This window comes from Vanellus vanellus, assembly GCF_965231255.1.
Source record: "Vanellus vanellus genome assembly, chromosome: 10".
NCBI lineage: Eukaryota > Metazoa > Chordata > Aves > Charadriiformes > Charadriidae > Vanellus > Vanellus vanellus.
In genome coordinates, this window is record NC_138915.1 from 3,760,233 (window position 1) to 3,775,770 (window position 15,538).

The 15,538-nt window shown below is 42.1% G+C and overlaps 1 protein-coding gene across 1 annotated transcript in view; it reads left to right on the forward strand.

The window, feature by feature from the left end:
• Positions 1-4,088: 4,088 nt before the first annotated feature.
• Positions 4,089-15,538, forward strand: part of TRPC5 (transient receptor potential cation channel subfamily C member 5) — a gene marked incomplete at both ends in the record, with an annotated part of 66,941 nt that continues 55,491 nt past the window's right edge. Inside the window, one exon of the mRNA XM_082488392.1 lies at positions 4,089-4,466. Coding sequence (XP_082344518.1) covers positions 4,089-4,466 — 378 coding nt within the window. The remainder of the gene's footprint in view (positions 4,467-15,538) is intronic.

Below are 15,538 nucleotides of genomic sequence, written 5' to 3' on the forward strand. Positions count from 1 at the left end.
TGGGAGTGCGCTGTGTGTAAAATGGGAAACGAGGGGTGGCAACTGCCAAGAGATCCTAAAAAAATTTGTAGTGAAAACTCATGGAATTCTTAGTGCCAAAGGCAGTGCTGCTGAGTGAGCTTTGCCTGCCTGTCTTCATTAATGACATCTCTAATGGCTACTGCTGCTCCCCTGCTCTTCTTTAGCCTTCCTCTCTCCTCACTGCTTCTTACAGATCGCTCAGGCTGCCCTCCCTTGCCCTTTCCTGCGCTACCACACATCACTCTAAACTTTTTGCAATTTTCATGATGTTCTCTATCAGACAGAAACTTTTGAAAGGAAAGCCAATTTTCGTTCTTTCTGTTGTCTCTTCCCCCTTGGTGCTGAAGCGATCTCTGGTCCACCTGGGCATGAAACATCAGTGTGATGAAGTGATTGTTTGTTATCAAGTTGTGATCCAGGGTGGGAGACACACAGGGGTGTTGAGGACAGTGCAGTGTCTGTAGAGAGTGCTGACTGTAAATTTCCTAACGACAGTGACAGGTATAAAGCCACTTCTTAGTTTTCAGCAGAAGCCATTGTTTTCAGCCCTCGACTGAAGTAATACAATTGCCTTGTGATTGTAACATGTCCATCCAGGAGTCCAGTCCAAAAGCAGGCAGCAGGAGATCCCAACAAACCTATCTGTGGCAGCTGTGATGCCATTTCACTCTTCAGAGTGAAAAAAGTGGCCCTGTTGGTGCCGGGGATAGATACGTCTGAACTGAGTGTTGGAAGATGCAGAGAAGTTTTTGCAGGGATAGAAAAAACATTTTGTGTTATTAGACAAAGTAATGTGGCTGGAAACCTTCCTTCCCCAAATCAGACAAGCTGTTTCTGCCAGGTATGGCTGCTTTTTATGGGCTAAAGCTCTCATTTCTATGCCAGGCAACATAGAAGTGGTGTCAGGCAGAAATGGCTTGAAAGTTTGGACTAACAGTTCAGGGAGAATGGTGACCCAACTGCAGAGAGGTGATAGAGTCCAAATTGAGTGATAAGTCTTCTTTCCCTTTATGTTGTGTAGTTTGTTATGTGGTTCTCTTAGTTTTTCTACACCTGTTCGTGCTGCAGGTATCACCATTGCATTAGCCAGTTGTTGGATATTGTCTGATGCATCTGCAATCAGGCATAGACTGGAAAAAAATTTCCTTGCCCCAAATATTAACTCAAGTAGCAGAAAATGCCTCTTTGTGAAGAGAGTTCATATGGAAAATGTGCATTTTCAGGCTCTTTGCACAGATTCCAAAATTTTAATGTGACCATGTTTCTATTTTTGCTACCTTTCAAGTACTTCATTGTTTCTTCTCTCTAGGCACCTATGAATTGCCTACCCCTTTTCTTACCTGGATTTCATCAATATTGTTGTCATTTTTTAACTGTTGAGTGGGAGACAGTACCATTCTGCAACAAACAAGTGGTCTAGGGTCCTCCAGCATTGTCTGTTTCTTTCACCAAGAGATGCTGCCTACAGGAGATTGGTGGTATTGGGAAGTGACAACAAGAGAGCAGTGATCCTTGGGCGCATTTGTTCCACCCACACGTTTGACTGATGCTCCATTAGCCAGTTTTGGAAGAGAAAGACATCAGGTTTGGAAGGTCCATCTGTAATTGTGCTGGATCTCAGGCTGAGGGGCGGCGCAACAGCTAAAGGTTTTGCTGGAATCTTTCATGTAATCCAGACAGACGTATATTTGTTTTGATACCGTGTGCTGTCATTTCCAAACCTGGTCAGCAGTGTGTGTTTGTTAGGCTATGCAGATGATAGCATGAGAATAATTCAGTGCAAATCATTAATTTTGTGAGTCTTTCCTGTTTGGTTTTATTGCAGCTTCTTATGTGCTTGAAGTATTAACAAAATGCTTTCTTGGACTGGGGTTGTACTGGGAGCTGAGATCTCACTGAGAAGTTAGGATATCTGAAGCTTTCTTTCTACAAAATCATTGGAAAGGAAAGAGATCCAATTCTGGCATGATATTTCATAGGGTGACATTCGTTATAACTCATTGCAAATGTTACTCACCATCTACAAAACATTAATTTAAACTGAAGAGCAATGAAAAATGTCCAGTTCCACTTTATCCACTGCACTTGTAACCAGAATCCCTCAAGTTTTTTGGAGCCAACAGATTCCCCCTTGGAGACCTCCACACGGTGGCTACTGTCCTCTGCCACTGAGTCCCCCCGGTTGGTGTTCCCTGGTCCTGTGAGCTGGATTGCCACACGAGGCCAAACTTTACCTTCCCATTTGGGCTTATCCTTACTTTCCCAAAGATCTCTTTGGTCCCTACTTGTTATCAGACCTGTTCTGCATCCTTTTGTGTCTTGTCAGTATTTCAGCGAGCATTGGCTGGACCCCGCAGGGCTAACATTTTCAAAAACAAAATTTGAAAAATGACCTGTGATGCTTAGTCCTTTGAAAGTCAGAGTAGTTGGTGATACATGTAGTTTATTGAGACTGCAAGCTCCTAAATCACTCAAGATTGTTCCTTAGTTCTAAAAGCTTTAGTGGCATAATGTTTCCATAGAAAATAAGCCAATATATTTACAATGGTTTCTATTCAGATCATAAGTCTTTTTGACTCTAACGCTTTTGTGTGTATCTTCAGGTTGAAGCATACGTGCAGAGAGCTGTAACTCTGGAAATATAACAAACAAAAACTTTTCTCATACTTGTAGGAAACCAGGATACTAAGAGAGCACATTTTTTGAGATGCCAAACTCGTCGTTACAGATCTCTGGCTCCCCAGGAAATTCGCAGATGTAACTTTGCTGTGTGCTACAGCCACCCACTATTTTGCAGTGTCAGCTGGGCTGGAGCTCAGATCCACCCACTCCCGCCGCACCGGGCCCATTACACTGGAGCTGAAGGCAAAATGCAAATTGGTTCTGCTGAACATGGTTGCCTTATGGCATGCAGTGGGATGGTAAAAAAAGAACCCATGGTGTCTCACTCCTGTTCCGGCACCTGAACCACAAGGTCCTCCTTCTCATTATCTCTTTATCAAAACCTCCCCTTTCCTCTGGATAGGGCACTAAAATGGAACAAAACTCTGGCTAATTGGCTGCAGGAAACCATTGAGCTTTGGGCAAGGAGATGGAATAAGTCATCCAATTAGTTATAGCTGCTGGTGTCCCCTGGTCCTGATTTGGCGTGGTTTATCAGTGCGATACAGAGGTAGATAAGCGCAGCTCCTTTTTTCCTTATGTGTAAATACCTGTCCAGCCCATGTTTCCTATGAACTTCAGCCCCCTGCTAGGCTCTTTAAGCTGTGGAAAGGAACAGTAATTCATTCAGTTCGCTACACTTGTTCCAGGGCAGGATTTACTTCCCATTTTCCTAGACCATAAACAACATCACTGCCTCTGGAGAGCAAGGGTGGTGGCTTTCTACATCAGCCTGGCTTTCGGTCCTATTTATAAATGAGGAGAGTGAGAAAATATGTTTAAAAACACGCAAGCTTTAAAAATAAAACTGTGACCTAGTCAAAGAGTAAACATTAAGGAAAAATAAAAACCTATTTTAAGAAATGGAAGCACAGAAGAAGCAGCAAAAATAATAAAAATAAATCTTATTACTGTTAATGGGAGTGTGTAAATCAGCAGGTCCCATCACTGCCGTTTCAGAGATGCTGAGGACCTGGCTCAGCGGTGAAAAAGGAGGGAAGTGAGAAAAACATTGAGCGGTAAATAAAGCAAAGATGAGAAATCCCCCTATTTGCACATGCGATAGATTATCCATAAAAAACAAGATCATGCTTCTGATCAGATAAAAGAAATCAATGGTATAGTGTTTAAACCAGACTTAAAAATATACTGAGTGTCTGTCATTCTGCATACTTCCTCTGAGCAGTAGTGTAACCTTTATTTTTGCAGATAGCCTTTTACTGTGGGGTTGCTCAGGGGGTGCTACAGTCACCGCGTTGAGAATAAAACAGCTTAAAAAGCGACTGGAAGTTTTTACCATGATGGACCTTTGGAAATTTGTCCCCTGTGAGGAACAGACTGCTCCTGTGTTTTGTCACTTATGCATGCTGCTTCTTCCCCCGCAGGTTGCCTGGTCACTATGAACAATGGCCCAGCTATACTACAAAAAGGTAAACTATTCACCGTACAGAGATCGGATCCCATTACAGATTGTGCGAGCGGAGGCAGAGCTCTCGGCGGAGGAGAAGGCCTACCTCAGCGCTGTGGAGAAAGGGGACTATGCCAGTGTGAAACATGCCTTGCAAGAGGCAGAGATCTACTACAACATCAACATTAACTGTATGGATCCTCTTGGTCGCAGTGCCCTTTTAATAGCCATAGAGAATGAAAATCTGGAGATCATGGAGTTGCTTTTGAACCACAGTGTGTATGTGGGAGATGCTCTGCTGTACGCAATACGGAAAGAGGTGGTGGGAGCTGTGGAGCTGCTGCTGAATTACAGGAAGCCGAGTGGTGAAAAACAGGTTAGTCGAGTGTTCCAGTTCAGATTTAAGCTATTATCCTGTGTTAGGATAGTGGTGCTGCACAGAGAGGTGCTGTGCAGGAGTCATAAAACAAAGTCTTTAATATAGATCCATTGCTTTAAATGCCCAGAGTAGATGTGGGCAGTCCTGTTTGGATGATAACTTTCCAGTCTGAGCAAACATGTTCTGCCTGACTTAAATACTCAGCATTTTCAGTTTCACTCAGTGTTCTTTTCAGTCTTACAGTGTTTGTGAACATACTGATTTATAGGTTGATATATAGACGCGCACTTTGTAAAGGAATTTGGGGCTGTCTGAAATTATATTACCATCTATAAATATGAACTATTGCCATGCTGTTGTACTGATAATAAGTGGAATTGCTTTTCATAAGTAAATCCTGAAAACACACAAGCTTATAAATAACTGTAAGCAAGCAAGCAGTCTGCTAGGTTTCAGTACTTAGCCATAGTACAGACAAATCATCCTGGTCTCCATCTCCAGAGAGCTCTGGTTCAGAAATGCTGAGGCAGTATATAGTGTTACAGCATGAGCTAAGCTGCTATATATCTGAGCAATGAACAGCTATAACTTGTAGGAAGGATCCACAGCTACAAAGACATCAGTAAGTTACATAAGGATCTTTGAAAGCCCACAAAGTCTGAGTCCTGTCACTTCAAGTGTCACATATCACACTGTCCCTAACTTTTCTTTTTTTTTTCTTTTTTTGCTTCTTTTCATTGACAAGTCCAACTGCCAATAACTACAATAGTTCATGTACACTACTGACCACTGACATTTTTTGCATGTTCATTTTTTAGAAAGGAACATTCAAAACTTGGATAATCCTTATATATCAAGCCTCGTTTTGCAGTCTACTTGAACACATCCCTCTGTGTGTGAAAGAAGAAAGTGATTAATACCAGTCAATCATAGAGGAAAATGTTTTCAGTGGATAGTCCCCTTAGTACATAGTTTTTTCAATAGCGTTTTTATGTAGCCAGAGCAAACCCTGACAACATTCAAGAGTGCTCAGCTTAATACTTAGAAACGGCAGCATTCTGCATGCTGTAGCAATGTGATTCTAATGTGTGGTTTAAGCACTAGAGAGATGAAGAATCTCTTCTATCAGACCTAAAAAAGGAAATGTTAGTGCTAGATTTTAGTCTGACAAAATGTAAGTAGCAAAATATGGACCATACATGGAGAATGAGCCATCATTTTCTTGGTCTTCTAGAAAGTTTGACCATCCGATAGGCCAACAGGACAGAAAGTACAATAGAGGAAAAGCTTTTTTAAGTAGCATGAGGAACTGCCAGTAATTATTGCAGGTTTATGACAAGTTTCTCCTGAAATGTCATGGAAAGCAAGTGATGGGATTCATGTGGATTTCTGTAAGATCTCTTTAATACCACAACTTGTGTTCACTCAAATGCACAGACTTGCTGGCTTAACTGGACAGAGACAGAGGTCCATGAAATAAGGTTGATTTATTGTAGCTGAAATTCTTCTCCAACATCTCTAGTTCAGCCATACATTTCATAGTAGGTCTGTTTCATTTTTCTTTATCTCTCTGCCAGTACGCAGCTACCCTTCTGTAGCTAGGTTTGTATCTGCTGCAAAGTTTACAACTTGAAGAACATGTGTGTGGGAGAAGAGGTGCAGTGCCAGTTTCAGCTTTATTTACCAGGTTTGTTACAAGACCAGATTTCATCAGTATGTTTTAGACTAGTACTGGCTTGATCCAAGATCCTATGTATAAACTAGGATTAACTTCCCTGGCTGTGGTTCAGGCTCTTGTGGAGACTGCAGGAAGTGTTTGCCAGTAGAGGGATGCAGGACTGGACTTCCATTTCAACAGTTTCACTGCTTGTTCATGTGGTGATAGTAATTAACATTTATTTCATGTATAGTGATATAACATTAAATGGAAAGAATTTCTTAGTTAAGCAAAGTTGGGACAAAGTTTGTTAGCTTGTCAAATCACAAAGCTAATGTAGGAGGGGTTCCTGTTGTTAATTCCACAGCAGTATCAATATACATTCAGTAATTATCTTTGCTGGACTCAGTCTCAGAAGGTCCTTTGGGAATCCCATACCTAATTGCTTTCACAAAAAGCACCCGATAAATCAGATTAGCACAGATTTGTCCTAATCAGCTACTTTTACGTTCTAAAACATATAGAAAACCTGCTTTTCTGGTTGAGTAGTAACAAAAATTCACACTTCATAGAAGGATTTCTCTCTGGCTGACAAATATGTAAGGTAGCGTCATAGCACTTCTTATATATAAGGTTTAGTATAATCTATTCATTAAATGTATACAAAGCTCAGTTTGAACAAAGCAGCGTAAAGGCAGCTCCTTGACTCAGGTGTAGCAGCCTGTTTCCAATTAGGGGCTGTCTGTCTTTGCTGTGCTCCGGGTAGACGTGCAGAAGCAGCATCTTCTGATTGCTCTCTCTTAAATGTTCAATACATCGCCTTCATTCATCTGAGTCTGGGGTCTTGTGAAAACCTCTTAGTTCCCATTTTCCTCCTGTCTGCCTCTAAGAGGTTATTATTTGACTGTATACTAAAGTCTTGTTTCTCTAACTGCCAGGCATGAAGAGCTGTTCCTATTTGTGTCTGCTCACATCAGCTCAGTTAATTGTCTTTGCATCTCAAAAGCAGCTGAGTAGCATCATTCAGCATAATCCATTTTATGGGCATGTAGCTTCGCTCACTCCCACAACCTTATCATCGTACCACAATCCTGACCGAAAATGTTAGAGGTTGCATTATGCCAGCCTCCTGTGGGGTTACAGCGACTGTATCTAGCTAGCAAAAGATATACCCAAAACAAGGTAGAAACCCATGGTCCTTTACAGACTTGACCTGCAAAGCAGTTTCGCTCACCAGCCACAGAGTCTCTAACAGGTGATGTGTCCTGGGCGCTCCATACCTCTCTCTTGAGAGCTGCCCGAGGAGAAGAGCTCTGATGATGACCTTTCCAGGGAGCAGAAGTAAAAAGCCTTTCAAATATAAGAAGTGACCTTTGTTTTGTTCCTTATATACGAGAATCAGGGTCTCATTCACGATGTAAGGGACAGGGTTGAAGAGACTGGGTGGCAGAGATGCTTGTGTCCTGTTATTAAGTGAACGCAGGCAGCCATTATTCTGCAAACCTTTGCTAGACTGCTGTTTAAGTGCCATTTACTGAAAACACCATGACAATGGCAGGGGTAAGTCATAGCCAGTAACTATAACAACACGCTTCTCCCACACTGCAGCCGTGCGTGTAAGGGGTGTCTCGGGAGAGGAAGAAATTACTCTGTTTACATGTGGAGCGTATGAGAGCCAGGAGCATAAACCACCTCTCTCTAAAGCCTGCTACGAAGCACATGATAGATGAGTGTGCTGAACAGTGATGTGTTCGAGTAGATGTATTTTCTTTTAGGTTTACCTCCAAGCAAGGTTCACGGGCTATTTTAAGAACTTAACATTTCTCCTCAAACCATTTTGCCCGGTCCTGACAACTTAGAGCCACGGTGTTGTGTACTACTCTGTCAGTCTCTTGATAAAGCTGGGGAGAAGATTTCACCAGTTACAGCCAGAATAACTCTATGGCTAATAAAGTTATACCTGTTTTGAAAGATACTGTCACCTATCAGAGATTTTGGGTTCACTGAGACAGTTATCATGGTGCGAGTGTCTTTTGATACCATGAGAAGACCATAGAGGTGTGCTGGTGTGCTTCGCTCCTAGCAAAGAGTAAAGCCCAGGCTTTAAAGGACCCATTTTCTTCTTCAGATCAGAGCGAACCTCTCCTCAGGTATGCCACATCATGCTCTGAGGTGCACTCTCACTTTTTTTTCGCTGTCAGTGTGCGAGTGTGGTCCAGAGTGGGATGGGAGATACCTGTGTGTGTGCAGAGCAGTGGGTGCAACAGCCCTGCCCACCCACCCCAGCATGGGCAGGAACTCTGCTGACCTCAGCAGGACGTGGTCTGGACATGGCACAGCGCTAAGAGCTGAATTCTCAGGAAAATAAAGGAAAATTCAATTATCTACTCAAAATAGATTAAGTAACGAAAGAGTTATTCTAGTTCTGTGATTTTTACAAGTTCACTTGTTATTTCCCAATGTTACGTAATTTACTCCAATTTACTCCGAGCTTTTTTTTAAACCATGGTTCACTTTGGCGAGTCACTTTGTGTTGCTGATTGGTCACTTAAATCGTAGAATAGTTTGTTTTTCCCCAAACAGATGACAGACATTTGGAAAGCAAGGAGCCTATTCATGAATATTAAGAGGAACAACAAAACAAACTAATATTCATGGAACCTGGAGGGTATGCAAGTGTTGCTTTTCCTGCGGAGATTTGTAGTCAAGGAATATGTATTCTCCAGGAAATAAAAGTGAGGCTAATCTGGTGCTTTGATAGTTATCGTAAGCTTTTCAGGACAGTGAAGAGGCTGATACTCTACTGCACAGTGGCAGAAGAATAGTATAGGTGTACTGCAGACTGCTTGGCGTGGCAATCCATAGTCCACACCATGAGTGTCGTGTTATTTAAATAAGACAACAAACCACTGAATAATCATCAGAAAGAGTGGGGCTAGGATGCAAATACTAAAAAACAGCACACACAGATGCAGTACTGCCTTTGGCCCAGGCTTACTGAATCAGGGGGCTCATCTCTTTTGGGGTCGGAACGTTAAACTGCAAAGTTGGCTGTGCACAGCACAGGTCCAGCACATACAATGGCAAAACAAGACTTTTTGTAGTATTCTATAGATCCAGAGATCTGGCTGGAGTCCTATGGAGTTGGAATTAACAGGGAACTTGAAATTACTACTTTCATTTTTTTGATTCGGTGCTACTGTAGGAGAAAGAGAATGTATATATGAAGCCTGTTGAACAAATTCTCTTTTCCAGTAACTCTTCTGTCTCCCAACCTATTCAGTCTTTGAGTTTTGGCAGTTTTTTTTCCTAGAAGTCGTATCAGAAAGTCTTTTTTACTATACAAACATCAATACAGTGGGTTATGTTTTCAGCCAAGCTGGTGTCTGCACCTAAACTGCACCAGCAAAGAGCAGGAAATATATGTCTGAAAATTCACATTTTCCTACATATTTGATTAATTTTCAATTTATCATTAGTAATAGTTGTACTTCCAGACATTTTGAAGCCCATTGAAATCAGTACAAATTTTCCCTTTGACTCCAGATGAGGTCTTCAGAGGCATTTTCTTAATAGCCTCTTGTGTGAATCCTGGGAAGTGGTCTGGGTTCTCCGCTAAACATGCATCACAGCTTGCCAGGTAGCGCTCTCGATTTGCACAGATCTCACATTGCTTTTTGCTTTGCCACAGTGGATGTGTCTGCAGCACACCAGACACAGTCTGCGCTGACTGCTGAGCCCTCCTTCCGTTCTTTAAGAAGCTACAATCAGTCATCTGAATTACTACGTGTTCATGGTGTAGCCATAAGCACCTTTACGGGTAGCTGTTTTCTTCACAACAATCAGAGCTGACATCAAATGTTTACATAAGGATGATACTAGCATCTCTCTGGTATCTGCCAAAATTAGCAATTTGCTCATGGCAGATGGCTCCGAATTAATCTGGTTCACAGATGGGACTACAAATGCAATTCCTCAATAATAAGAATAAGAAAAAAAAGTATCTCAGTATTTATGACTGTGATTCAGTTTGTTTCGACGGTCCAAAGGCCTTCCGAATCAATGGGATCTCAACAGATACCCATCCATGTGTCTTTCAAAAGAATGGGCTTTACAGAAGTAAACCCAGGAAGAACATGGTTGTGAAGAGGAAACTATAGAGAACAAAAGGCAAGTTTTCAGTCTTAGTTGCTAATCCCCCGGTACCTGCTGGTGAAAGTTTGCTGCACTTGATAGTATTAGTGAACTTAAAATTTGACCTCAAAAATCCTCTTTCAGATGAGCCGATGAGTGAAAATCTGCCTTAATTTTTATGTAAGTGATATAGATCAACAGCCTAGAGACAATCTTTTGTGAACCAGAAATTATACGTTGCATTAAACCGTTTTATTCTTGCCCAAATCCAATAACTTTCTTGATACAATGTGGTTTAGCTTAATTTTCCTTCACACATAGGGTTCTTGGATGTGTTTGCAGAGTCCGGTGCAGAGTTTAGCTCTTACCACCAGTGGCCCTTGATTTCTGCAGACTCGCTGGTGCTTACTAGATGTACACGCTCATGGCTACCATCGTCAGCACTGTGCTGTCACTGACAGGACTTTTTAAGTCAAAGGAAGCAGATACGTTGTCAGATATCTCATGACATAAAAGCTAGATTCTGCAGGAAATTAGAAAGAGAAGAGTTTTAGAAGCAGCTGTGTTCCTCATGCCTTGGCTGAAGTGGTTACGGGGATGTCTCACCTGCAGGCAGCGTGCACAGAGGTACCTGTGGTAGGACCAGAGGATCTGGGGTTTGTAGCTGTAAGAAATGTTATCCCGTCTCCTTCAGTAAAAGGTTTATGTTTCTTTTAGAGGTGAAGGGGAGACTTGTGGACTTCCCAGCTAAATTTGCTAAGCCTTGCAGCACTAGCTCCTAACCTGTAAGCTGAGGATGGATGTGGGGGGATCAGTCACATAAAGGCTGAACAAAGAAGTCTTGCTTACGTGGTGGATATTCTGGGTGCGTGCACTGTCTTTTTCTGGAACATCAGGGACAAGGCCTGTGCCAGCAAGCGTGAAGCATTACAAAGGCGTGCGGTACAACAAAGGGATCGGAGCAAGCCCAAAGTGCAAGCAGATCTGTGTAGCCCTTCTGCAGTGTTAACCACCGCATACCAGGAGTATTTGAGTTCTTCCTTGAGTTTAAAAAGTTCAGCTAATTCAGGAAGGTGTTGCTGAAACCTGGACATCCATATCAAGGAAGTCTATAGGCGTGAGCTGTTCTCACCAAGTTCTTGCTATCGAGCACTGTAACAGAGAGGGTAACAGGCTGATGGGTATGACTCAGTACAGAACCTGTGCCCTTTGGTGTGACTCAAACCAGCCATCTGCACGTTAATAGAAGAGTTCCAAAGTGAAAAGGGAAGGATGAACCCGGTTAGGTACACTCTGAGGAAGAGCAGGTTCTAAAGAAAAGAAGCAGTTGAGAAAAACTGGCCACAAGTTCTCAGTATGAAAATATTTGAAAGGCACAATAAGGAAGAAAGATTGTGTCTGAAAACAGAAAACTAGCTGTTACTGCTCCAAAGCCTAATGGCTCTGCTAGCATCCAAGCTTTTCATTATTTTTATTGATGCAGTAATAATTCACAGCTATAGTTAACATGCCTTTGACATTGGCGGCTGCCTTCAAAATGAATTCCATCTAATTAAACTAAACAACAGAGAAATCAAAGACCACTTCAGTTAATGATTACATTTAACTGGGAATTTCTTTCCTCTCTCCCCACTGCCTTCCTCCCCAAAGAGTCTTAAATCTATGAGAAGGAGGCGTGGGGTAAAACGAAGAACTCAGGTGATATATCCCATGGAGCTAATGAGTAGCATCGGGGCTAGGGCATGCAGGCTGCAGTGCCGGCTACCAGACATTGGACAGTGGCAAATAAGTCACCAGCTCCTTCTCCTGGGCCAACATAAATTCTGTTGTTAGTTCCTAGGAGAGCTGGTGGGGTCAGACCAAGAGCTGCATCACAGCATGTCATGCTTGTAATTTAACATAGAGACAGGTGGAGAAGTCGGGAATGCGCTGTTGTGTGAGATGCTTCCCAGGGAATTATCTTTATTTATTTGTGGGAGTGATCTCAGCACCTGCCTGCGTTCGGCACGCTGTACAGTGTATTTTCAGTGAGGAGTGATGGGTGCATGGGATTCAGCTGGGTGGGCTGCCTGTAACAAACTATTTGCTGGGAAAAAAAAATCTTGTTTGTGTTCCTACAGAAGGAAACTTTTGGCCTCTCTATAGATCTGTTGACTAAGGTGTTAAGTTTCAAATAACCATATTTCATTATCTACCCACCATCCACAAATGTGCCCAGTTTACTCACCACCCTTCGCTCATAAGCCCCAATTACAGCATTAGCTGCTCCCTTACATCAGCCCCCTGACATCACGCAACATGTGTTTTTGCCTCTGGTCTGTATGACTTCTGAAACCCAGAAGGGGCTTTTGACGTGGCTGTCTAGATCCATCGATACAAATATGCCGGAAGGTCTGCCGGGTGCAATAGTCATACCACATTTTCCAAGGGAAGCTTCTTTGTATGGGGAAACTAAACATAACAAATTACAGGCCTCTCCGAAAAAAAGCTCTGGGATCTATAAAGAACCGCAGGACGGTTTAGTAGGACTTTCCTGGTCCTTATCTGACCATTGAATAGAGCTGCGCTTGGGTTTGCAAAGCAGAATGGCACCGTTATGGCTTGTTTATCCCTGTGATGGGCAGTCTTTTGGTGGCAACAAGATTGGGGGGGGTGGTGTGGCAAAAAGGCATTGACTGAGAACAATATTCTCCCTGTTCCTCTCCTCATTGTTACAGCAAGGGAACGCTGTAATCCAAGGTCTGCGCTCTGTCATTGCCTTAGGAGAACGTGTTGGAAAACCGCTTAAGCCTGCAAGAGGTTCAGGGTCACGTGCATGGTTGGTACTTAATTCACGCCAGCGCGAGAGGGCTTGTGTGCTCCACTTAAATACTCTTCAGGCAGACAGATGATGGGTTAGAGGCATGAGGAGCATATCATTAGCTAGATGTTTTGAACTACCTAGCATTAGAAATAACAAAGGAAGTCACTGCCTGAGTGGTAAAAAAGGAAGATCACAACCACACGGATTTTATTGTCATGTGAGACCCTGCTGCCTCTCTAGATTGTCATTTCTTTGCTATCGCAAACTCTGGGGTCTTTTCAGAAGCCACAGTATTTTCTTGGTTAATATAATAACCATGCCAAAAGCTCAGCTTAATAGTCAATATGGGGAGAAATGCAGCCTCCTGCTTTGTGAACATCAAGATGTGTTTAGTGCAACATCACACAGCACTGGGCTGGCACCAGATGCAGTCGCTCACTCCTCGCTGTGATGTTGTTTTATGATCAAATCTGACTCTTTTTTTTTTTTTTTTTTTTTTTTTTTTAAGGAACGTCATTGAATAGGAACACAACCCCATCTCTCCCAAGCTAAAAGCCCTCCATTTTCAAGCCCTGTTAGCAACATATTACCTCACCTAAACTTAATGAAACATCTTTCATACGCACACAGTAATAAATTACAGGAAATAGGGACATTTTATGTACAAAGATGACATAAAAGGTTATAGATAGCATGATTATTAGCGTATATTAGCACATCTTGTCCTTGTTACCACTAAGAATAGGAAATACAGAGACCAGATAAAATTAATTAAAAAGCTGGACAACTCTTCCCTCCCAGAATAAGTCCTGGAAAATGTTAGAAAAAGAGTAGCCATAACAAAACAAAGATTGCCCTGAAGACAGAGCCTGCGTATTTCCAGCTAACCACGGACTGTCTTTGTTTAAACATGCTTGGGGTCAGCGGAAAGCTTATCCATAAAATGAGAAAATATCTAAGGTGCAGCGATGTTCCAAGGCCTTCAGCGTAGTTAAGTAATTTACAGGACTGGATTAAGTAAGCTCTTTAACAAAATTCATTTCCAGACTTAAAAACAACATTAAAAATTGTTAGGGTTTCATCTTTATTTTTACCCCGAACAGCTGCTCCCATCACAGCGTAATTCTTAAAATGGTAATGAAGAAAGGTGAAAAAATGAACAAACAGTATTTTGTGTTTCCAAATGGGGAAAAACCCAGCTTCAGGCATATATAAACCAGTCTGCCTCTCCAGACTTGAGGAGGCAATTCAATTCCCTTTCGTGTCAGCAACACTAGACTGACACCTGAGTTGGTATCAGGGTCTCAGGAAAGAGATCTAGCGAACAGCCAGGGAATCTCTGCATTTTGGCAAGGCTTTGGCAGATCCACAACATGCTGCGACCAGGTTCTGATGCCACTTACGCCACTTTTTCTCTAACAGCTTCGTTAATGTCTGGATTTGTAACTGTCCCAAACTTATGTCCCCTGTTTGTTTTAACTGGACAAGTGTCATTATTCAGCTAGCCCCAGGCTATGTAAGCATATGATAACACCAAGATTCATTCGATAGCTGGTCATATCATAGAGATAATGTGACATAACATGTAAATTGTGAGTACAAGGAACTTCTCAACCACTCTTACACAGATGAGGAGTCGTAACCAGGAGAGGGTGCAATTGCTCATAGCACAACACTGGTCTTATTCCTCTAAACAACAATAGGCATTCTCCAGCCCCTCTTCCTGCTGGAGTCAGTAGTTCTTAGCTGGAGCAAGACACAGGAATTCAGGGCAAAGCAGACCCCAAGACTGCACTTCAGTTAAATACAGGCTAACTCTTTAACAGCATCCCTCTGTGACTTGGAGAATAAACTCCACACTGACTGCGCTCTTTCTTCATTTCATCATCAAGTGCCTTATCTTATTTCCTCCATCCACATCAGAAAGGGAGAGTGGCTTAGAGGAGAGAGTGCTCTGTCTGGAATAAGTCGCCATAGGCTATTTAAATGCATATTCGCAAAATCCTTTCCTTTTGAAGGCTTCTCTCTGGATTCCTCTTTTTTAATCCCCAACAAAAGAGAAGTAGTTATGTAGCATCAACCACATATGATGACATCTTTTGACAATCTTTCTGGCTGTGCTGCATTTCCTAAACACACGGCTGAACACAAGCTCTGATGCAGTTCTGTCACTGTCAAATGCACTAGGTTTCCGTTTAGTTCTGAAAACTAATCCCTTGGGTCTACCTCCATTTTTAAACACATGGATAAAAAGGAAAATTAAAACTTGAAGGATCTAGAGCAGATATATCTGGATTAACATATTTTGCTTTTCTTTATTGGTTGCAGAGAAAGAAGTTTGGTTATACAAGTATCACAACTCTAATTTTTCACATTATTTCAGTAGTAATGCATTATAGCATGCTATTTTTTATTCAGAGATACCTATTTCAGTATTAATATGTACTATCTAGGAACTTGGTATCAGCATTTGGC